At 41.7% G+C, this 25,363-nt stretch overlaps 1 protein-coding gene across 4 annotated transcripts in view; it reads left to right on the forward strand.

Annotated features, from left to right (window-relative positions):
- The first annotated feature begins 12,095 nt into the window (after positions 1-12,095).
- The window catches only part of LOC125892847 (zinc finger containing ubiquitin peptidase 1), a 47,375-nt gene continuing 34,107 nt past the window's right edge, over positions 12,096-25,363 (forward strand). Inside the window, exons 1-4 of one of the 4 annotated variants that reach the window (XM_049583151.1) lie at positions 12,096-12,298; positions 17,464-18,016; positions 18,092-18,193; positions 19,075-19,131. In XM_049583151.1, the coding sequence (XP_049439108.1) occupies positions 12,224-12,298; positions 17,464-18,016; positions 18,092-18,193; positions 19,075-19,131 (787 nt within the window). In that variant the 5' untranslated portion in view covers positions 12,096-12,223. Of the gene's footprint in view, positions 12,299-15,428; positions 15,557-17,463; positions 18,017-18,091; positions 18,194-19,074; positions 19,132-25,363 lie in introns of those variants that run through there. The other 3 variants (XM_049583148.1, XM_049583150.1, XM_049583149.1) reach the window with 3 other exon arrangements.

The following is a 25,363-nucleotide window of genomic DNA, read 5'->3' on the forward strand; positions in this document are numbered from 1 at the left end:
ACACCAAACCCATATTATCTATAAACTCCTCTATTACCGACCCATTTGCATCTGTATTATTGCTCCCCCATAATGTGCTATGAGCATTAAAGTCCCCACACCATACTACTTTCCCTTGTATCAGCCCACTTGCATCATTCAGTATATCAGTACTCAGTCTATTACATGTGTTATAGTAACTGACTATTGTTAAGATGCTCTTTTCTGTCCATACTTTGATTACAATGGATTATTGTTCTTCCTATTTTGACTAAATTATAATTCAACCCATTCCTCACAAATGTTGCCACTCCTCCACCTTTACCGGTTTCCATATCATTTCTTATTGCAGTGTAACCATACATAACAAAATCCCACTGTGGCTTTAACCATGTCTCTTGAATACATATTACATGGGGTTTGTCTGATAAGTTTGATACAAACTTTTTAAACTCTTGTCCATTAGATATGACTCCTTGCATTCCACTGTAAAATAATTAAGACTGTGATGATCCACCAGCCCATGTCTGAGAGTTAGATGTTTCTCCAGCTAACATTTCCTCCACTGCTTCCCAGCTTATCCCCTCAAGTCCAAGATATTTCTCAGCTGCTCTCACAATAATCTTAATCTTTTCAGTTTTCCTGCTTGTTTGTGCCGAACAATTGATCACCTCAACCATAAACAACACAAATTCATTCTTGCCCACAATCAGCGTATCCTCCTTTATGTCTGGTTTAGCACATCCTCCACAAGGTCTGCTGTTACTCTCTACTGCCGCTGGTTTAGAGGCATCCGTCTGCACTGTCTTTACTTTCTTCACTGCCTCTGCATATGAAATCCCCTGGGAGATTTTGACTCTCTGCACCTCAGCCGTTTTCTTGCTTGCGCAGAAGTATGCTCTCCTCCACAGTTGCAACACTTTAGCTTAGCCCCTTCTTCACATTTGCCGTACTCGTGCTCACCTGCACATCTACCGCATCTTTGCTTGCCTTCGCAAGCTGCCGCTACATGACCATACTTTTGACACTTGAAGCATCGCAGTGGTGGAGGAATATATGGCCTCACCTCATAGCTCATAGCTCATATATCCTATATTATATACACTTTACTTGGCAACCTAGATTCATCAAATTTAATCAATACAGACAGGCTATCGCATTTCTCTCCATTTCTGGTTGTTTTCAACCATTTGGCTTCTAACACTTTTGCACCCACCACATTATCTTAATCTGGTCTGTTGACACAACTGTAACTGTATTCCTGAAATGACTCCCCTAGTCGGCTTCCTATTTTTGGGTATTGAGCACTGTACTCTTTTACCGTCAATATTGACTGTCTTATTCCTCAGTCTCCTTTGCTGTTGATGTTACACTTCCCTCACTATCAGTTCCTTCTATGTTGCCTCTATCATTTTGCTGTCTGTTTTTTTACATTTTCTGTTTTTTGTTTTTTTTTACCTGCCAAACTCCAACCATCTTCCTTCCCGCCAGCCACTTCAATTCCTCCCATCTCACTTCCTGATCAGTCACTTCCCTCTGCCATCTCCTGCCCATTCACAGTCCAGCTGTTGCCAACCACCTCTGTAAACTCCAGAACCCTGTACCAAGAGTGAGGTGTGGGCAAAGAGCATGGATACCAAGAGGCGAAGCTCCGTTTAATTTCTGCCAACAGCCACTAGGGGCACTGCCGCCATTTTGGACTGTTGAGCTTGGACTGTTGCGCCCAGACAACATGCAAGATGTCAAGGAGAGAGGGAAAAAAAAGTAAAATAAAACAGTGTAGTGCAATTAACTGCAACAACTATTGGTGGAACACTCCGCACCTGGCCTTCCACCGTTTCCCGAAGGATCCTGACAGAGGTGTAAGTTTTAAGGTGTTTTAATATCAATTTAATATGCCAGTTTTAGTGAGAAGATATATGTATATATAGGCCTATATATGGCCTCTTGGACCATTTATATCAGAACTGATTACTGCTTTAGCATTAAAATATATCATATTAAAATAGCTTATATATTATTATTATTATTACTGTCCCCTTACTGTACAAACTGTAAATAAATCTTTATTCTTGACTATGTGACGTCGCCATTAATGTGTTTCTAGCTAAAATATTGATTTTTTTAAATTATTATTTATTGATTTTTTTTTTTGGTAGATTGGCTTATGTGGTGATTCTGAAGGAGTAGCCTAATTAAGTTAATCTTCTCATAAGTGGATGTAATATGTAGAGATGCCATCTAGGCCGTTTTTCTTCATTTTGTTTTTTTTAAAGTCTATATTTTGCTTTACAAAAACGTGAAAAAGCAGCTGTGACCAAGCTATCACGAGGTGAGCAGCATTGTAAGCATAATTAATAGCAATATACTTCAGTTTGTCTGTGTGTTTTTGTATGCAAGCGGGTCTGCTGCGGTCTGCTGATGGTCTAGGACGAAACCATGGGCGAGTCTGTTGCTATGGGGCGTTCTATTGAGCTTCGCCTCTTGGTATCCATGCTCTTTGGTGTGGGCTTATATACTGAGCCAAACAAATTGAAAACCAGGAAGTAGGAGGAGCTGAGGTCTGCCTGACCCTACGGTGGCTCAAGAGGGACATAACTGGCCACATACACAAAGTGAGTGATGAGAAAAACAACATGAGATGAATTCCGACATTTCAACCAATCACAAGTATTTGCCAGAAGTAGTAGCATATTAACTCAAAATAGATAAATGATAGATAGATAGATAGATAGATAGATAGATAGATAGATAGATAGATAGTTTAAAGCTTGACAAGCTTGACAACACCAAGAAAATTGGATAAAAGACAGATAAAGGCACAGTAAAAATATTACCAAAATCTGAATGTTGGAATGACTGGAAATTCTTCTGCTTTCATGTAGACACTCACAATAACTCACAATAAAATCATTTATGGAACTCCATACAAGCCTTAAGCCCCATTTCCATTGAGCAGTACAGTTCAATTTGGTATGCTCATGGATGGTACCAATCATTCTGTACCCAGTGTTTCCCCTTCCATTGTATTAGGGGGCGCCCCTTTATAACATCAGAGACACTGAACACATTTGTCAGGCTGTAAGAAAAGTGACTCTGGCTCTGAAAAGACTTTCGCCCATTTTAGTGGTTTTCCCAAGGTATATATCAGAAAGGATTATCAAAGGAAAATCTTTGAGTCACCGGTAGCTTAGTGGATGGAGCGGGAGCCCACTGTACAGAAGCTTTGTCCTTATTGCAACGGTTGCAGGTTCAAATCCAGCCTACAGTCTTTTGCTACATGTCTTTACCTCTCTCTTACCTCTTAACACTATGCTGTCCTGCCATTAAAGGCATCAGAGGCCCAAAAAATAATCTTTAAAAAAAGAGGAATTCTACAGAACTGCAGGTTTGTTAGTGTTAATAAGAAATAAATCTACATTACATTATGCAATGATTTATGAATACTTTTCATATATTCAAAGTTTCCGTAGTGTAATTGGCTCATTTATGGGACTCACATGCCATCATAGCTCCATCTGAGAATAAAGGAGATTGTGTGAATACAAAGTCATTTCTCAGCAATTCAATTAACCTCAGCCCAATATTGACAGAATGAAGTATAAGCAAAACTTTCACTAGACTGTACAATATTTTGCATTTGATTTTGAGTTGCTGCCAAGTGCGTTTTTGCTCCATTAGATTACAGGTGAATACGAGAATACAGCGAATCACATATATATGTATATATATACTGTACATATATATATATATATATATATATATATATGTGTGTGTGTGTATGTATGTATGCATATATATATGTATATATGTGTGTGTGTGTGTGTGTGTTCATATACAGTGGTCGAATTGTTAATTTTTAACAAGGGGGATGCAATGTAGCTTTGATTTTTTTTTTGCATGCACACATCATCAAATATGACAGCACAGATGTGCAAAATTAATCAAGATAATATGACCTATACCTGCTGCCTTTAAAAACACTAATAATGCAGTAGTATTGCTAATGCAATACAGACAAAAAAACATTTTAGAGTATAAATAAGAACAGTTATGAAATAGCTGTGAAAATTAATCTTAAGTGCTATTCGAACGGGATTAGTTTTACATGGGCACGTGGGGTAATGTCACTTTACCACATGACGTCAGTAATATTAATGGCCGATTCGCACGGGATAAGAAATATCAGTAAAACTACCATAAGTGGGAGGGGTAAATCCATTCACGCACCGCCGTCCCCTCCTGCCGTCATGTGCGTATGATAGGACTGTCAAAAGCACCATGAAATTGAGTTTGAATATTTTCGAATTAATTTAGTAGAGTTCGAATAATATTAGAATTTATTATTATTATTATTATTATTATTATTATTATTATTTATTTATTTATTTTACAACAACAAAAAAAACACAAAAAATAAGATGCTTATTGCTGGCGCAATATGAACGTGATACTCGGATGAAAACAGCCGTTCTGACCTCACAGAAGTGCCAGGTATGACCAACTTCTGCCTCGCTATCTGAGCAATGTTTGGATACTTCAGTGCACCTGTAGTTTTCCACCACAAGAGTGGATCCAGGGGTCCGTTTCACAAAGCAGGTTTAGTGAAAACTCAGAGTCTGTTAACCCTGAAATGAGGGAAACTCTGAGTTTTCCGTTTCAAAAAGGGAGGTAACTAAAACCAGAGAAAGAGGGGTAACTCTAGCCTGTTTCAGAGAGAGAGGTAACTTAAGCTCTGTTACCGTAGTAACAGACTCTATGAACCTAACCTGGTCGGGACCAGGTTTTTGTCAATGAACCTCGAGTTTCTCTCTGTCTCCGCCCTCTTTCAGAGCCACACACTCCATTTGATTTCCTCATTCATTCAGTCAGCAGGCGAGCTTTGCCTAGTTCTGCCGTCTGTCATTTAAAAAAAAAAAATCAGAGTCAGTATATTACAAGTCCATTAGGCACAGTAGGTGGAGACTTTTTTCACTACTACATGGCATGTCCTTTTGATAACGATCCCGTGGATGAAGGTGCAGAATTACTGCGCAGAGAATTAAATATTCGTCGGGAGGTGGTTATCAGACCGCGCATAGATGTTCTAGCATTTCCACACAATTATCTTTTTGAGCTGTACTGTTTCACGTCACACTCCATCATCTACATACACAACCTAATCCGTCCTTACATTTGCAACATTACCAATCGTAGTCATGCTCTCACATCCCAGCAGATATTGTGTGTTGCGCTGTGTTTCTTTGCAAATGGAAGTTTTTTGTACAATGTCGGAGATGCTGAGCACTTGAGTAAGGCAACTGTATGCAGGGTGGTCAGAAAAGTGTGCTCGTTTTACGGGCATCTGCCTTCTTTCTGTTGGCTGAGTAGAAGTCTGTGTTAGTTTAAATAGGCTTAATTATTTAACAGAACATGATATAGATGAGAAGACATTTATGTGTGTGAAAACAGCATTATGTTGGGGATAAAACAACTGCACAGTCAAACAGCCACTTAATATTTACTTTACAATGTAAAACATGATCAAAATGAGGTACCCCCATGAGATTATGCCGAGGTCTTACCTGTTTGAACAATGTTTTTATATTTCATCCTAAACTGCTGCCAAGTGCGCTTCTTCTCCGCGGGATTGCACCTAAATGAAATAAATTAATAGGCTGCCATTCAAGCAGTTTTCCCCAGTAATATTATTGTGATTACAAAGGACTACATTTAAACTTACGCATTCTACCACGCCGTCTCCCTCTCTTTTGCAGCTGCAGCGGTGTTGCACTTCTTTTTGAAAACGTGTTCAAACTCGCCGTATGAGCGCATTAAGATTTCTAATTCTAGTGGAGTGAAAAACGCAGCCCTCCTCTTCCCCGTTGCCATGGTGACTCGTTGAATCGGGGCTCCATTGATGCTGGCTTTTTATAGTTGTGGTGCACGCGCTTAACTCCAGGTGAAACTACTCCGAGTTGATTAAACTGATTCAAATCAGCTGTTCTGGAACCGGAAACTCAGAGTTTCCTATCTCAGAGTAGATCAACTCAGATTTCATGATTAGACTCAGAGTTTGTTGAACCTGCTTTGTGAAACGGACCCCTGGTCGGCTCGTAGTGGTGTCTCATTCTGGTAACGTTTCATCTCTTCTTCAAAAAGGGTAGGCAGGGAGGCAGCAGGTGCAACACTCTCCCTATATGTCTCCCTGAACAGGTCACACATCGCGGACAGCGCAGTGGGTGCTGTTGGCGCAGCGGGCTCCTTCGTCGGCGCCTCTCCCTCCGTCGCTGCGTCCTGGCCTGGCTTGTGCGCGAGCCATCTCCGCCCGAACGGGATTCGCCGTGATATGGCCTACAACATTATTGATAGTATTAATTAATTATTAATGATATTCGAATTATCAAATTAAGGTTCGAATTTATAAAAAAAAATATATATTCGAATATATTTCTAACTTCGATTTTTTTTGCCAGCCCTAACACACATATTTACTGCTGGTCTATTCGCATGGGATTAGTATTACCTGAGGTAATTGTCCCGGACCCTTTTACAGAAGGTAAAAGTCGCGGTAATCTTTACTGACATCATGCGGTAATGATTACTGACATGGCACATTCGGACGGGACTAAAATCTCTGGTAATTAGGCCTATTACTTTACCCCATGTACCTATGTAAAACTAATCCCGTCCGAAATTAACGGTTGCCCGAATGCCTGGGGCAAGTAAAAAACAGCCGTCTCCAGCAGACCCTGCGCAGACATGCCCGATAGGGCAAGCATCACCGACTCGGATTTATTTATTTGTTTATTTATTTCTAATCGCAGGGCAGGAATTATACCACAGACAAACAGCGAGTGCCGTGGATGCCCCGGAGTGTAATGCCCTTCCTACCCATATGGCCAGTGTAGCATGCCCTGTTTTTTTTAACATTAACATGACAGACAGCAAGGCTACGGCTAACAAGTTAACGTACTGACACTCCTCAGACACACACACACACACACACACACACACACACACACACACACACACACACACACACACACATATACCGGACAGCCTCTCAGTCCTTAGCTGCTAACGTTAGCTCATGAACAACACAGGTACCACACAGAAACTTTTACAAAGGGTCATAATGTGCTTCTAGTGACTGTCAAATCGCCAGCGAAAGTTGTTTTAACTGCGGACATGGAGAGTAGCTGCCTGCTCTCATGGGACAAAGATCCTCTGAGAAGAAAGACGGTTCACTCTGCTCTGTCGCCAGGAACAAACTGGGAGGCAAAGATCCTCTCTGAAGAAGAGGGTTCACTTTGCTGCAGGGTTCACCAAAACGTTTTTTTGTGTTTTTCTTTTGATAAATTGAGCACACATTAAAGAACATACAAGATCCTGTAGAGAATTAATACATATAATACAATACAATAAACATTGTCAAATTAAATGAAGGAAGAGGATTTTTTAAAGGCAAATAAAATATTGGGGATTTATGTAAAAATATCCATAGAGACATATAAATAATTATATAATTATAGATATGTAGGCTATGTTAGGTGAATACTCCTGTCAGTGACCCTGACCACTGGCACTGGCAAAAGAACTGGAGTTGGTCCCCAGACGCTGCACTGCGGCTGCCCACTGCTCCCAGTGTATACAGTAGGATGGGTCAAATGCAGAGGTCAAATGTATGTAATGTGCTGAGAAAGGACAATAAAGAATCTTCTTCTTCTAATAATTTCTTAATAACTAGGAGATAACAAAAGAATAAAGAGATTTCAAAGACTTAATAAATAAGGGACATGAATCAAAACAACAAGAAACGAGATATATCCCCAGTTATGCACACCCAGTTTTAACAAACTCAGTACTGTTTTTCAACACATATATTGTTTTGTCTTCATTCAATGTACTTAGCACATATTGTTATTGCGCCATTGGTTTTGGCCTGGGCGGCACGGTGGTGTGGTGGTTAGCACTGTCGCCTCACAGCAAGAGGGTTGATGGTGCGATCCTGGGTGTGGGAGCCCTTCTGTGCAGAGTTTGCATGTTCTCCCCGTGTCAGTGTGGGTTCTTTCTGGCCACACGGAGGCTTCCTCCCACAGTCCAAAGACATAAGTAAGTTAATTGATAACTCTAAATTGTCCGTAGGTGTGAATGTGAGCGTGAATGGTTGTTTGTCTCTATGTGTCAGCCCTGCGACCGGTCCAGGGTGTACCCTGCCTCTCGCCTGATGTCAGCTGGAATAGGCTCCAGCGACCCTTAAGAGGATGAAGCGGTTAGAAGATGGAAGAAGAAGATGATTTTGGCCTTGGTGCCACACATTTTGGCTGTGATGCCCCAATAAATTTGTATTTATCAAAGGCCAAAGTGGCCTTGCCCTAAAAATATCTTAATTCCAGGCCTGTAATCGTGTATTTCCTCTCCTGTTTCTGTCCTCGGAGGGGCCAGTTGCAGTGTGCTGCTGCCTCCATTGGCTGAGCGTCTCTGCTGATGTAAGATATAAGTAATGAGCGAAAATATGCACCACACAGCCAGAAAAAGAACCTCTTAGGCAGGGCAAGTGAGAATTTAGATGGGGCAAGTAGATTTGAGAAGTACTTGCCCGGTAGGGCAAGTAGGAAAAAACCTTAAAGGACAACTTAGGTATTTTTCAGCCTGGGCTCTATTTCCCCATGTGTATGTGTGCGTATGATTCATGGGTACCACTCGTTCTAAAATTGGTTCAGTATTGAGCCGCGAAACTAGCTAAAACGGTAATGGGGGCAAATGCGTCCCGTATAACAGTGCTATTTTTCACAACTGACCGGTTCAGATCGCCAGTGCTATCTCTGTAGATAGCATATTGTAGCGGTCCTGGGGCAGTGGTGAGTGTGAATGAGTGGAGTCAGCTGTCAGTCAGTGTTGGAGCAGAGAGTGAGAGGGCGTCCACGCTTGGTACAGTAAATGAGTATGTGTGTGTGAAGTGTGAACAATCTCTTCAAGGGCTCTGGCGTCCGGCAAAAATAGAAGTCCTGCGTATCTGTTGCGGAGGGCTCCGGAGTGCCGGACCTGAGACGGAGCCGGAACGCACCACAGCTGCAGCCGGTGGAAACACACACATTGACTAGAATTGAACCCTATCGGCTCCGCTGCCGTGCCGAGCGCAGACGCAATCAACACACATCTGGTGGAAATTGGCCTTTAACTAGTCATCATTTAGCGAACATTATCTCCATGCAACAGCATTACTCAAGTTACACGGTTTGTTTGGAAGAAACTGTAAAGTTTTTTGCTTCTTGCTGGCTGGTTTGCTGAACATAGTAAACACAGCAGCACTGCCCCAGCACACATCTCGTCTGTGGCTGTGCAATTGATTCAGATAACAACAGACAGCATGGCTGCATCCCAAGTCTCTTATTTTATACTGCTAACTCTTAACTCCTGACTTGAACCGGAAGTCGTTTGAGGTCCACCATCTTTAAGGCCGTCTCAGGTCTCTTATTCCTGCCAGTAAGGAGTTAGCGTTAGGAGTTAGGAGGGATCTGTTAGGTGCAATGAGTAAGGTAACACGAGAGGTTCCTAACAGGAAGTCTTTTTCAGCTTGAGGCTCTGACGTATAAATACCCGCCTCCTACATCTGGTTCATTTGAACAAGATGGCGGAGAAATAGCGCAAGTGTACCCGTTACATGCATTCTCTGCAATGAAACGCTGTAATTCACATGCCTACGTGACTACAAAGAGTAACGTTGATGATATTTCCTGCTGTCATGTTGTTATTAAATTTATTTCATCCACAACCCATTGCGTTGTTCAGCGGACTGTCGGTGATGTGTGGCTGTTAAATGTGCAGCTGCTCATGTCCAGAACCACACGTGCTGATATTAAAATACGCACACACACACACACACACACACACACACACACACACACACACACACACATTTGCCCATCATGAATTGTCCTGCATGTCATGTGAGTGGAATAATGTTTAATAGCTTGTAGGTAATATTAATTATTAATATTAATTAATATTATTACTTTCATGTTGTTGTAAGCTACTGTCATTACCGTCTGTCCTGCATCTCTCTCTGTCTCTGTCTCTGCCTCTCTGTCTCTGTCTCTGTCTCTGTCTCTCTGCCTCTCTGTCTCTGTCTCTGTCTCTGTCTCTCTCTCTCTGTCTCATTGTGTCATACGGATTACTGTTAAATTATCATGTTGATCTGTTCTGTACGACATCTATTGCTCATCTGTCCGTCCTGGAAGAGGGATCCCTCCTCAGTTGCTCTTCCTGAGGTTTCCACTGTTTTTTCCCCGTTAAAGGGTTTTTTGGGGAGTTTTTCCTGATCAGCTGTGAGGGTCCTAAGGACAGAGGGATGTCGTATGCTGTAAAGCCCTGTGAGGCAAATTGTGATTTGTGATATTGGGCTTTATAAATACAGCTTTGATCAGCGAATATAATGGGACTTGGGATGTACCCAAACGCTGGCTCCGTTATCCAGCAGATCCAGCTGTCGCGCTGTCACCAGAATAGGACGTCGCTTTACGTGACGCTTCAGAGTAAGGCCGTCTCATGTCTCTTAATCAGCAATCCTCGCTCCTAACTCCTCACTCCTGACTCCTTGCATGTTTTCCTAAATGGGAGGGACTAAACAGTTAGATACGGTGGCTAGATAAGGTGGTTAGCAGCAATTTTATGGGACTTGGGATGCAGCCCATGTGTAGCCGCCTGGCGCAGTCTACTCATAGCGCGTTTAAAGACGGCTCGGAAAAACACGTTACCACATGTTAAAAACGAATTGAACGGTTGTAACGGCTGGGACATGTCCCCTGTGTCGTCGTCGCCCCCCCACCCCCCAAATTACGTCCGTGCCTGCACACACAGATTCTAGATTAACAAGGGGGATGGTTTTTGGTCAATTTTCTAACAAAGGGGGTGGCATTCCCCCCTTATCCCCCCTCAATTCGACCACTGTATATCCACCTTACTTTTCACGGAAACACGGAGGCAAAACAGAACGCAGCCAGCTTCCGTTTTTTTGTGCGACACTTCCGGTCCAGCACTCTTACCACTGTGTAAATGGGAATCGCCTTGTTGTTTACCTTGCTGAGTTCAGCTATATATATGTATATATCATATTTTTCACGTCACTATATCACCGTTTAGACTAATCTGATGTTTGTAAAGTCTATAAACACAATGACTGAACAAACAGTATTTTCTCTGTGTAATTAATAACATGGTTATCGTAGATTAGCTGGGCTAACCGTTAGCTGTTAGCCGTTAGCCGTGTCTGTAATAACTCACTAAACTCACAAAGTGGCCCGTGAAAAAAATATTTTTTCCAGCGGATGTCTTAGTTACAACATGATTGAGCTAACTGGAGTAGTTTCATGTCGTGTCCGACAACGGGAGGCTTTTAACGGATGACGATCCTGTTGTTAGCTTTGCTGCTAGTGTTAACGTTAACTGTCCCTGTCAGCTGCAGCCACTGATGCTTTCTAGACATCGTGATTTCCCAAAACTGAATAAATACCACACATAGCAACACAAAACTGCTTTGCCAGCTCAATCATGTTGTAACGGCTGGATGGTTGATGCGTACATGCTGATTCAGGTGCTATCAGCCGATCCGCGCATCACTATGGCTTAATGATCAACTCAGTCAATTAAAACAAACTGTCCTGTGTTAGGAGTGTATGTCGCTGACAGAAAGAAAAGGGCGTCTGTGTGTCTGTGTGTCGAGGGTGCGAGCCGCAGCTTCAGCTGCTCAGGTAGAGAGGCTGTGTAGCCCGGTGTGTTTTTTCGCTGATTCGGTTCTGCAGGTTCTCTGCTGGTACACTGGAGACGGGGATCAAGCAGTTTGTCTCACTCGGGATAGATTGTGCTTTTTTGGTTCATAGTTTATGATTGACGTGCGATTTATTCGCGTTTAGAGGGAATAAATTTCCGTTATAACGGAAACGTGGGTACAGTTATCTATACAAAATACACAGACTAACTAACTAACTGATTGACTAACAACTAAAAATTGAAAAAAAAAAAATAGCTTGCACCGTTAGCTCCGGTAAGGGAAAGCATGAGGGAAAGCGGCTGACCGGAAGTCACGCACAAAAAAACGGAAGTTGATCACTATTTACTTCCGTGTTTGAAAATAAGGTGGATATAGGAACATTATTACATAATTACTCTTGTAACATTACATGTATCCTCGATTGCAATCATTTTATTGTGAAAGTCTGGGCCGGAAATCTGACAGTATCAGTGGCGCCATAAACCTGCATGGATGGTTTCGAAGCTGCAGAAAGGAAAGCGAAACACTAATCATTCATCGCTCAGATATCAAGTTCTTCGATCAACCGTGAGTAGAATTTCAACTCATTGAGACAAAGACACAAAGTGTTACCGGCGACAGGCAACAATGTATGTTACAGTGTTGAATGTAACTGGTTCTCAGTGTGAACTGTGTGACTGACATGCGGTCATGTAACGTTAAAAAAGTCGATGCGACACTACTCCTTATACACAGTTCAAAGCGTCCAGGAGGTGTTAGACAGCACTATTTAACTTTAGTGTCTGTCATCAGTCACACACCAGAGGCTTGTACTACGAAGCAGAATTTGAAGTTAGCGAGCGAGGTAATTTTGGGGTTAACTCAGGGTTTTCAGTACCAAGAAGAAGCTGGTTCTCTTTTTTACCGGGATAAATCACTGTGACAATTTATGCTGAACCGCTAATGTTAACCTGCTCCGGAGCAGGTTATGTTCAGAGTATCCGCTCAAGATAATGAGACACCTACGTGATGAGAACTAGGATGAAACATAATATTTTATCAGTTAAATAATCCACACACTGCTAACGTTAGCTCCCGTTATTATAAATGCAACATTTCGCTTCTTTTACACGAACGCGCTCGTGGCTGGTTAGGAAAACGCAAGAGTTAACTGAACTGGTTGATAACCAGCTTTGTACTGGTTATCCAGACGCCCAGTGTTAGGGATAGTCAAACCAGATGACGAGAACATATCCTGGGTAAGTTGGACTGGCTTCGTAGTATAGGCCTCAGGTTTCATTCACAAATGCTTATTGACCATGGTTTTCATCATGTCAATGTTAACACTCTTTGTAAATGTTTGTTTACCTCCCTATACAAACATTTCTTTATTTCAGCATATACAGAGCACCAAAAAACAACTTCATCTTTTAGAATAACAATGTGGAGAGCATTTAACTTAAAATACTGCCTGACTTTTATCCACATTATGGTATTTCTCCTATTTTGTTTTAGTCATGGTTATGTCTTTTACTACATATAACCGAGTGGTATAAAACTTAATTATGTTCCCATCAGACTTCTCGCACTTGATGTGAAAAATCTGTAGGCCTATAAATCCCTTTACAGTCTCTGTTATCTGAGAGCACAAAAAAACAATATTTCAGAAGAAGACTGGACACATAAGTGTAGTAACACCTGGAAAATGACAAACTCTATACTGTATGCACGATATTGGATTTTTTTGTCAATATCCTGTATACCAATATATAACAACTCATTGGACCGATAATTGATATCGATATGACCACTTTTTCCCCACCTAATTTTAGTGATCATCAAGTCTCTTCTGTAGTGGAATTAGCATAATATTATGCATGCATACTCTCTAAGCGTGATGGCCCACCAGCTGATGGAGACATGAAATACAATACTTTTCAGTGTATGCAATTCATTGTGCAAAATAAGAAAAAGCATGTTGGATAATTTGGATAGTTAATTTTAAAGCCGATATTGGCCAATACTGATGATGTGCCGATGTTATGCATCCCTAACTCCTTACATTGGAGGGAGTTTTCCTGGAAACTTCAATTAAGATTTTTTGAAACACTTATTCACTCAAAATAATGTAAAGAAATTACTTTAGCTACTTAATCACACCCATATATTGTATTCATGCCCAGTTCTAAAAGAATTCTCGTCCAAAACAAGGCAGGAAATGGATAATTTCTTTCAGTGCAATCTTTCCCTGGGTCCAGGACATATACTCTAAGGTAAAACCCCTCAGACACTGTTTCTCACAGCAGACAAATATCTCTACAGAATATTAACAATAACAGCAATTAAACAGATAAGTAGAAATTGGCTAAAACCAACAGCACCACAGTTGATTAAATGGAATGAAAAAAAAATAATGAAATCTACAGTATGGAAAGAAGAACCCATAGGATAGGAAATCTAGGTGGGACAGGATTATAAAAACTCATTGAATATTAAATGGAGAACAGGTGTGTGCTTGTGTGGTAGTTGGTCTGTGCATGCGTGTGTGTATGGTTGCAAGTGATCAGTGTTGGGAAGGATACTCTTGAATAGGGTTGGGTCGGTATAAGAAAAAAAAAACCCGCATCAAGTCGGTAATGCCAGATTTTCGCCACTTGGGGGCGCAATTGACTCATTTAAAATAAAAAACGACCATAGGACAACAGAGTGACAGTAATGCGTTGTTTCTTTTATTCCTTACAAATAAATTTTGCAGCTTACTCAATCAGTGCAAACAAGGGTTGCCTCCTTTGTCTGGCTCAATGCCAAAGTGTTGCCATAGTGGCACATTCTTTGATTTCTTTGAGACTAAATTGTCCGCCATTATCGACTCCCCAGGCTACAGTAGAGGTCTCGGCGCATGCGCACTCGCACCCCCTAGCTCAGTCCTGCCCCACCCCACTCCCCTCTCTCTCCAGGCAGACACAGGTGCTCACAGACTCAGGCGTACTATAGACGAATTTGGCGAGCCACTTGTGTATTCTGCCATCTTGCGGCGCTGCCATTGCTGCGGTGACATGTGTCAGTCATCAATTCATTATGCTGTCATTGTGAACTGACTCTCTACAGTGACAGCATCATGAATAGCTGGATTGATGATGTTAGACAGTGGCCTTCGGTAACTGATGAAGGTATCTTAAATGAGTACCGATATTAATTTAGAAATTAATCATTTGTTTGAACCACAAGCTGGAAAGATTAGAGTAATAGGGAGATAACAGACTGTATCATTAAACACTGTGTAATATAACGTTAGCATACGTTACGTGTGCTGACGTTAGCAAGCTAGCAGCGTGACATTTAATTATTACTGGAGGCCACTGTCTAACATCATCAATCCAGCTATTCATGATGCTGTCACTGTAGAGAGTCAGTTCACAATGACAGCATAATGAATTGATGACTGACACATGTCACAATGTGTCGCAATGGCGGCGCTGCAAGATGGCAGCATACACAAATCGCTCGCCGAATTCGTCAAAAAGTGGAGTGGACTCCACGAGGAATGTCCGTAGTTATTCGGGTTTCCATAGTCGAGCGCACTTCCGCGTTTTATTTTCCTGTAAAAATGTCCGTGAAATATCCCCGCGATGTGTAAAATACATGCCGAGCAGTCTTTTGTGTGTCACTGGTGCGCGGAGCGGAGTCCGTGCGGTCGTGCTTTGCGTGCACAGGGCTTGCGGATGTCCGCTTTTACCGGGCGGACATCTGCGGAGTCTGCTCCGTGTACGTTTTGCCCGAGTATGCGGTCCGGTCGGTCAAAGAAAAAAAAAAACCCCATCTAAGACGGAGTACCGAACCGAATTGGTATTACCGAGAACCGAACCAACCCTACTCTTGAAATGTGATGGTCCCAGATTACTAGTAACCCTGTTTAAAATGTAATAAGTTATGTAACTGTTTGATTACTAGGGATGGGTCACGATTTTTGAATTTTCGAATAGTTTTGTTTTTAGTAGTTTTATAGTTTTTGTTTTATTTTGAAAAATCGATTTTTTTTTAATGCGACTATTACTATTCGCCGTCTTATTTCCCCCCTTTATTTGACATGCAATTCAGCTCCTAACCACACGAGGGGAGTATAGGATTGCTACAGCGGTGTGAGATGGGCTACCAGCTAGTTTGATGCTCTTCTACAAACAGACATGCAGAGACTACTACAGTCATCAAAAAGTTCCGTGTGGAACAACTTAGACAAAATAAACGAAAATGAGGTGCAGTGCAAACTCTGTGAGGCAAAGCTTGCGTATCACAAGTCTACAACAAGTATGCACAGTCATTTGAGAGCGAGGCACACAGGAGGCGGCGAGGGACCGTACGGCCGGGCTCCACTGCAACACGTCTGCAGCGCGAGTCCCGTAGCAGCTCGCCCCCCTGTTAATCAATTACAGCGGCTACACCGGCAATGGGAGCAGAGCGACAACCCCCATCTGTCGCAGTATTTTACGTGGCTCTTCTATTTTTGTCGCGCTACACTCCCCTACGCGACCCTCCAGCAGATAAAAACTACATGAAATAGTGTGCTACACGAGCACAATGTGTTTTTAAATGAATAAACAATTATCAGAGGTGATATGTGATGATTTTTTTTCATGCATTTACCCATGTTTATCCGTGACATTGTGTAAATGTCCGTGGCGGACATTTGAAAGCGAGTAGATGACAAACAGTACAGTAAACTTGTAGATAACTCAAATATATGTAATAAGTTAGGTGGACAATGCTTTAACATTTCATGCAGCCTACATGCAGCAAACGGTAAACAACCCCGCTGGCTTCTCTACGTGTCGCTTCCATACGCAGTCAGTGGAGCCCAAATGAATACGCCGCGACGCTACACTGACGTGACGCTTTGCAGCCAGTGGAGTCCGGCCGTCATGATGAATGGATCTCTGTGTGCGTGGCTCCGAGGGGGGGGGGGTATTATTCGAAAAATCGTCGAATAGTTGCCCATCCCTATTGATTACATTTTGATTACTTTAATTACAAATGTTTGAAACCGGGCAATTAGCTAAGTTGGAAAAAAAAGCAAAGCAACAGAATGAATATTTTATTCTACATATTAACTTTTTACCAAAAAGACTATATTCATATGTAACTTCTTTGTAATCACCACCATTTTAATTAGTAACTATAATTCAATTATATGTTTTTTTTCTCAGTAACTGTAACTGATTACAGTTATATTTATTCTGTAATTTAATAAAGTTGTTGTTGCAGTTGGCTTGAAAAACAAAACAAACAAAAAAAAAACGGCATGACAGTTTATACCCAGTGTTGAATATTAGTTTTATACATTCCATGTGGAACAAGCCGTGATACATGGACTATATTCCATATATTGCCCATCCCTAATCACCTAGTTACAAAAACATGGGGAAATTGGAGCACCCAGTGGCTTAGTGGGTAGAGCCAGCATTCCATGCTGCTTGTCATCCCCTCTCTCTCAACCTTTCACATTTAGACTGTCCTATCTAATAAAGGCAAAAAAAGGCAAAATAAACATGAGGAAATAGGGTACAGGTTGAAAAATACCAAAGATTCCCTTTAATAAAGGACACTATCCAATAAACCTAATTCATGATTTTAATCAGCAGTAGCAAATTGTAATAACATAGACTTGAAATTGTGCCAACTTGTGCAAACCTTTTGTTTTAGTCTGAGGTGTGATAACAAGCCACAGGAAAGTAATAGTAACTTGTCTCTGTGTGTAGGCTGCAGCCATGCTGACCTGTGAAATCTGTGGTGAAGAAATAATGTTGGAGGAAGACATGAAGACACATCTCCTTCTCAGCCACCTGGAAAATGACATGCACTGTCCACTCTGTTCCTTGTCTGGAGTGTCCTACGATGAACTCTGCTTCCACATCAGCTCTGCACATCCAGAGAAGCAGCCCAGAGTCCAGGATCAGGCTCACTTCCCATCCACTTCAGGCTGCTCTGCTGAAACAAGTACTGGTGTAACTGTGACCAAAAAGCCCCAGACACCTGAGTCTTGCTTGGCTGGAGATAGCTGTGATACAGCTGGTGAAGCAACACCCACCCATGCCTGTAGTGTTACCACAGACTCAGTGCGACCTAAACAGAATAGTACAATACAAAGTGAGGGCTCATCAGCTGGAGAGACTGCACTTATCACTTCGACTTTGACGACACAGATCCCTAAAACCAGACAGAAATCTGTCGGGCACTGTAATGAGAACAGTAATGGAATTAAATCTGAGCAGAGCAAAGCCAAGCAGAAGCGGTTGTCTTTCCCAAGAAAAGGTGATTTAGCGCTTCCAAACTTTATTTTGAATTTTAAATTCACAACTGACTTGAATTGTTCTGTATTTGTCACAGAGAAGCTGCTCTCCTGCCCCATGTGTGCACTGGTCTGTAGCAGCTCTTTTATTCTGCAGGAGCATGTTGAGTTGCATCTACAGGAACAGCACTCAGCTGAAGGTAACTTTTCTGCCTTTTAGATTTGCATCTTTGCTGCTTTGTACAGAACATTATGTTCTGTCACCTATTGTCATCAGCACACAATTCATTTGTGGGATCTCAAATTTCTCAGGGGGCACCAATACTAGTTCAAATCAGCAGAGATTAGAACAGTTCAATGTTTGTTAAAATGAAGCCACATACAATCCCAGCAAGACAATGCACGATGCCACATCACAAAAACTGCTCAGGCATGAACAAGGAATGGAATGGAACAAAGAGCTCAAGACGTCGACCTCACCTCCAGATACCCAGATCCCAACTTGATCGAACATTTGAGGTACATTCTGGTACCCCAGAGGTACCCCCAATCCTTAGTGGGTGCTCCTTGGACCTGACTTGGCTCTGACCTGTTAAGGCATGGACACAGGACCTCTGGAGGGTGTCCCTTGGTGTCTGGCACCAGGGCGTTCGCTTCAGATCTTTTGAGTGCTGTGGGTTGTGAGGTGGGGTACCAGCATGTCCCACAGATGTTTGATCCGATGGGAATCTGAGGATTTTGGAGGCCAGGTTGATACCTTGAGCTCTTTGTCACTTTCCTCGGGCCACTCCTGAGCAGTTTCTGTGGTGTGGCATGGCGCATTTTCCTGCTGGGGGACCACAGCTACTGGGGAGTGCTGTTGCCATAATGGGGAGTGCCTGGTTTGCACTGGTGTTCAAGTGGGTGGAGTGTATCAGGTGGCATCCACACGAATGTCAGAAATGAAGATTTCCCAATATAACATTGCATTGTAACAAGATGATCAGTGTTGTTCACTTCACCTGTCAGTGGTTTTATTGTTTTGGCTGATCGGTGTATGTGAACATTATTTATCTTTATTCATGACGAAGTGTTTGTACAGGGTCAGCACTGGTGTGTTCAGCTGCCAGGACATCACCATCAGCCAGCAGTCTCTCAGGTGTGTGTCCTTGTCTCCTCTGAAAGAACATTTTCAGTTTATATACACAGTACTTTTGTTATGGTTGCTGCATACTATGTAGAACAACAAAATGACCTCTCTAAGGGCTGAGTATAGTTAAAAAAAAAAAAAGACAATACCAGTACCAATACCCATGATACCCATACCAATAGAGTATTTCATTTCATACATACATACTACTAAGTATGTAGTTGTGTAAATTGCCACCAGATGCCACAGGTGTGTAGTATAGCCACACATTCAAACATTTTACCAGCATCTAGGCATCCTGAAATGCCAACTCCATCAAATACACTGCAGTCAGCTTTACCACACCACAGACTGTGTGGGTTGTAGCTGCTGAGATAATGAGCCAGTCACATGTTGCATTAAATTGTGTGATTGGCTGCAGACAATTTATTTTTTTACATCTGGGCACAAAAAGGATTTAATGCAGGCATTGTTTGACTGGAGAGGTTTGGCTACTACTTGGTACAGGGTTAGGCTGCATTCACAACAAATCAGGCGTTGCGGTGACTAGCTGCAGGGTTGTGTGGCGGTGTGAAGAGTCACTTAAAGGACCCACTTCTGGGTACATGGAAGGTGGAGACCAATTATAGTGAGCTACACTTCCCATCTAACTGACTTGAGTATTTGTCTTTGGTAAGGTTGGTTATGTTGTCTTCAAAGAGTAGTGGAATTCTTTTTGACTTTCATTACTGTATTATCATAACTGCCACCAAAGACACACATGCACACACACAAAACTAATGGAGTGCTCTTCCTCTGTAAAACCGTTTCACATATACACTGCAAACGTTTACATAAGAGTAAAATATATCGCTTCAGTTGGAGTATGGGTGCATTAATTTAGAAAGGTTAACAGTAGGGGTGTAACAATGCACGAATTAGTATTGAACCGTTTGGTATGAGGCTTTTGGTATGGTATGCATTACAAACCTAACAATATGTTGAACTATCCTATTACATTTGGAAAATAAATTACACAGCTTAAACTGTGCTATATGTGTTTAAAGAGAGCTGCTGAAATTAGCAAGGATTCTTTTTTAATATTTTTGGGGGGCATTTTAGCCTTTATTTGACAGTACAGTTAACAGGACAGATAAGCATGAAAGAGGGAGTCAGAGGGAGTGACATGCAACAGGGGGCCACAGGTCAGAGTCGAACCCGGGCCGCTGCAGCAAAAGCCTTCGTCCCGAAGCGTATGCTTTACCCACTAATCCACCACCCTGTTGACAAAAGATCTGTTGGCTAAAGTTGACATGCGGTCTTGTCAAACTGTTAAGTAAATGCTGATTAGGGTTGGGTATCGTTCATAATTGAACCAATACAGTACCGGTACCGGTATCTGGAATTCGGTACCAGTACCAAACGGTACCTTATTTCGGTACTTTTTAACCCCGTGGGCCCTAGGCCTTTTTGGGGTATTTTTACTGCCTTTACTTTTAAGCTCATATCACAGTCATTATAAAGGCTACATACACATGCTATATCTTGTTTTTTTCAGGACAGTCTGGGCTAACCAGATTGGCCATCATTTCATGTTCTTCTGTGTGCCTGTATTTTATATTAATTTTATATCAATGAAAAAAACAAATCTGTGTGCCTAAATTCTTACATTTTTACATGTATCTCACCATAGCAAGTTGGAAAATGACATATTCTACCATATATGAAAAGGGGAGACTCTCTGAAATCTGGCAATATAAGAACCATGATGCTGGGACATTCTGTCACTTCACAGCTGTCCAAAACATGTGGTTTGTGCCAGGTGGACATGTTTGCCAGTATTTTTTCATCATTGCAAGAAATTCCATTGACTCATTCACAAGTCAAAAAATGTGTTTTATCTGAAAGAAACATGCAATATTTACATCTAAGATCATAGAAAAATAGGCAACCAAGTGCAATGATGTCCTCCAAGATAATATTTGTTTTTCAGTTTAAGTTATATATTGGGAGACATTTTGGGCATTGGTGGGGGGGGCACGTGCCCCCCTCAATATATATGGTGACTACGGCCCTGTCAGCATGCATTAGGCTGCAGTTGTCTGGGTGAGCAAAGGTGAAGTGAAAGTCACTCACGCAAGCCTAAGATGTGGTAAGATACGATATTTCTCACTATATGAAGTGACTGATAACAACATCTGTATCGTGGATTGTAAAGAAATTCGTCAGGTTTTTATTTTGTAGACAATTGATCTGTATTTATAGCGTGATGGGATGACAGCACAATGATGTGTGTGGTCCTGCGCTTTCATGTGATAATGCGTGGCATTTCTGTGTGCCAGGCGTCTTGTGTGTGCACCCTCTTCTTGCTGCAGTCAGATCACCTATATCTTACCCGGATACAGCAATACTATTTTCTGATTGGCTGATAGGTATCTGTATGTTATTTTTGGATTGGCTGATGGGTAGCTGTATCTTATTTTTATTGGCTGGAGCGTGGCGAACTCTTCTTGAGTGGTCTGGTCACAGCGTCTTGCAACATGTTAATTTCACTTGTTTATATACTAGTATAGTAATATCTACATTTACTTGTAACTTATAAGCCTGGGCCTCACCTGTGACTCGTCCTCTGCTGCTCTCTTTGTGCCAATACCTGGCAGGACTGCTTCTGAGACTGTTAACTGATAAAATAACACATTGATGCGTGTCATGTGACCAGTGAAACGTGCCTATTCAAAATGCCCATTTCAAACAGACGATGATGAACCAACCAGTACATCATCATATCAACATTTGTCACAATACTAAATCCAACAACTAACTACGATCACCAAGTCATTATTATTCAAGCTCACCTATGTCCCTGTCCCTGCCTCTCAACCTTCCTCTCCTCTGCCTGCGCTGGTGCCTGACACCACTGCTTCTGTCATCTGCACATGGATCCATGTCATATGAGCAGTGAGTAGGGATGGGCAAACGATCAAAATTCATTATTCGATCATCAAAAAATTTAACGATCACTTATCGATTAATTGATAAGCGAGTATTTCAAAAGAGAGAAAACAAAAGCGTGCAGTGCAGACTGTCGCTGCAAGAGAGCGCAGCTGCCCCAGTTTTGAGTTTCAAACCCCAAGGCCAAAGAGGAAGAATGGCGCACATGCGCAGTTCACCCCTGGGTGTTTCCAACCGTTGCCAGCCAGAGTTATGGGCTTCAGTTTTCAGCAAAACCTCCGTCTTTCAATGGCGTAGTGTTTTCAGAGGCCTCAAGGGAAGCCGCCGAGGCTTTTGAGAGCGATGAGAGCCTCCGTCTATTTCTGATTCTTTGCCTGGCATAGGTCCACTGGGGGGTCTCGTAGGACTGTCGAGCCGCCGGATGGGGGGTCTCATTGGCACGGCGGCTCGCCGGGCGGAAGGGTCTCGTTGGCACGGCGGCTCGCCGGACCTATGCCAGGCATTGTAGGGGAAACACTGCGACTATCGATCAAAATTATTTGTGATCGATCAAAAGCCTTAACAATCAATCATCAGCAATCGAAAATTGATGCCCATCCCTAGCAGTGAGATATTTGTCTATTCAAAGCTCTCAATTCAGACACACATCAACATTGATGAACCATTGTTATACAATAAATCATCAGCCTAATATTTGTCACAATAAAGTAATACTACTACTAATAATAATAATAAATTTTATTTATAACGCGCTTTTACAAGTGCTCAAAGACGCTTACATGTCTAAGTACTATATCTAGCCTAACTAACATATCACCAAGTCATTCTAGCTCACCTGTGACCCTGTCCCTGCCACTCCACTTTCCTCTTCTCTGCCTGCACTAGTGCCTGGCACTGCTTCTGTCACCTGCATGTTGACACATGGCATATTAACAGTGAGGAAAAACGTGTAGCCAGGCAATAGCTTAGTTAAGTAGGCTATTATTATTAGCCTATGATTATTATTTACTTTGGCAACTGAGAAAACATTTTCTTTAAAATCGACTTACTCTTCTGAAATAGCTCCTTATGTCCACCATTCTTCTTTTGGCTGCTATTTGGGCTGCCACCTGGATTAAACATACACACAGGCTATACTAGTTAGCTACTAGGCTGGCTTGGCTATTTCCATAACAACAAAACAAAGGAAACCTTGTAGCCCGAGTCCAACTCTGTTCTTATAATGACAGTAGCAGTTAGCTAGCTAGATTATGCAGGGGAAAGAGGGATCCAATGATGTCCACCTCTTGACGTTGGATCAAGTGGGCTACTGATGGCTGGAAGGCTACATCGAGCAGAGTAAACTAGCTAGCACTAGCTAAACTGGCGGCTAATTAATGACAAGCATAATTAAAATGTTCTGAGTATATTTGAGGTGATGATAGGATTATATTAATATATAGAGAAAGGATAAGTAGTTGTTTTTAGGGCTGGGCGATATGGCCGAAAATGTTACCACGATATATTTTTTCATATTGATCGATCTCGATTTTTATCACGATATGTAGTTTTTGCTGATTCTGCCAGTTCGGGGAGCATCCTGATTGGAGCTTGAAGAAACAAGAGATTAACAATAAAAGTTTAATAACATAAAACACTAAATAATATGCTTTTCCAATATTGAGAACAAAATGTTTTTACAGGGTATATGCAGGAATCCTGAGGTTAATTCCAATACCTTTTTAAGACTTTTTTAAGACCTTCCAAAAAAACCTTAAGACCTCATCCCCACTTCAAGCTGTTGTTAGCAGTAACGCATCTTTAACTTACTAAACAGCTGTAGTTTGCAATTAAATCTGTGGAGCACAAACATACAACAGAACTCAGATAAGATGAGATGGAATAAAGCTTGAAAGAATAAATTAAACCAAAGGCAGGTTTATTAAAATACACCTTAGGTCATAACAAGTAACACAGCTCTACAGCTCTATCAATAGCTATCAGCTATTCAAGGCCAACTTGCTGAAAACAACAACCTTATGGCTAGCCCCTTGCATGTGGGATTTAGGGCTGACCCAAAAAATTCGAAGCTTCGTTCGATGGCATGGGATTCAATTGTGAAAAAAAAAAATTGAATATTACGCCTTTTTTTTTCTCTTGTTTTTGGGGGGGACCTTGAACGCAACACTTATCACGCTGTCCGTTTACGGTTGTTTTTTTCCCCTTTAGCCATATGTAGACTCAAAGAACGAGAAGCAATGTCAAATAAAAGCTTTAACTTATTGAAACATTGTATATTAACTTACCGCTTTGAATGCTTCTCATATGGGGTAATGGCTGCAAAACACGACTGGGTAGACTGTTGTTTTGCTAAGCTGCCGCTATCGACGCCAACAGCAGATGAAGGGGTCTTGCTAGGCTGTGTGTGTGGAGTGGCCGCATAGTTAGACTCTGTGTAGTCACTGGGATGGTGTCGTCTCAGGTGATTGAAAAGGTTTGTGGTGTTTCCCGACCTGGTTGGTACCAACCACTGGCATATTTTGCAGACCGGCTTCATCTGCTCCTCGTCACTTTTGAGGTAACGTTATCCAAACCACTTCCACACGACTGACGTCGCGTTATCTCTTTTTTCCAACAATATCTTCGGTTTCGGATGATATATTGATGTCGCTTTCACGTTCTGCATTATGCACTGAGACATACCTCCATTGGTCAAAATGCTCTGTCTTTCAGAGGAAGCACCTTATGGAACTCCTTACCACCCTCAATCAGAGAAAGCTCCAGCCTTGCTATTTTCAAGGGTCACTTAAAACTGTGGCTCAGAAACAATCAAGTATGTAATCATGGGTAGTGTATTCTTCAGTCAAATATTAGCATGTAGCACTTCATGGGCATAGTGCAATATCACCTGCACTTAGCACTTTGTGAAATGTGACCATTGGTCTATATTTATATTTATCTATCAGCACTGGCACTTATAGCGGAAATACTTGAAATATGTGGTCTATGGGCATTGTCCAATAACTCTGACAGAATTCTATGTGGACTGAATTACTGTCGTTGTTGTTTATTGTCTTTTTTTTTTTCCTTCTTCTTTTTTTTTTTATATCCACATACGTCATTATGGGCATCATGCAATAACCACAGCACATAGCACTTTATTTGGACTCAATTTCATACACTGGACTGGACAGACATTCACCTCAATGGCCCCGGTTTTTGATGTTTGTACACCATGTTGTTATGTTTTATCTTATATGGTATATATTTTTTCTCCTTTTGTCCTCGGTGAACTAATGTATTCACTATCACATGTTTTTCTTCCTTTCCT

The sequence above is a fragment of the Epinephelus fuscoguttatus genome, linkage group LG8, assembly GCF_011397635.1.
Source record: "Epinephelus fuscoguttatus linkage group LG8, E.fuscoguttatus.final_Chr_v1".
Classification (NCBI taxonomy): Eukaryota; Metazoa; Chordata; class Actinopteri; order Perciformes; family Serranidae; genus Epinephelus; species Epinephelus fuscoguttatus.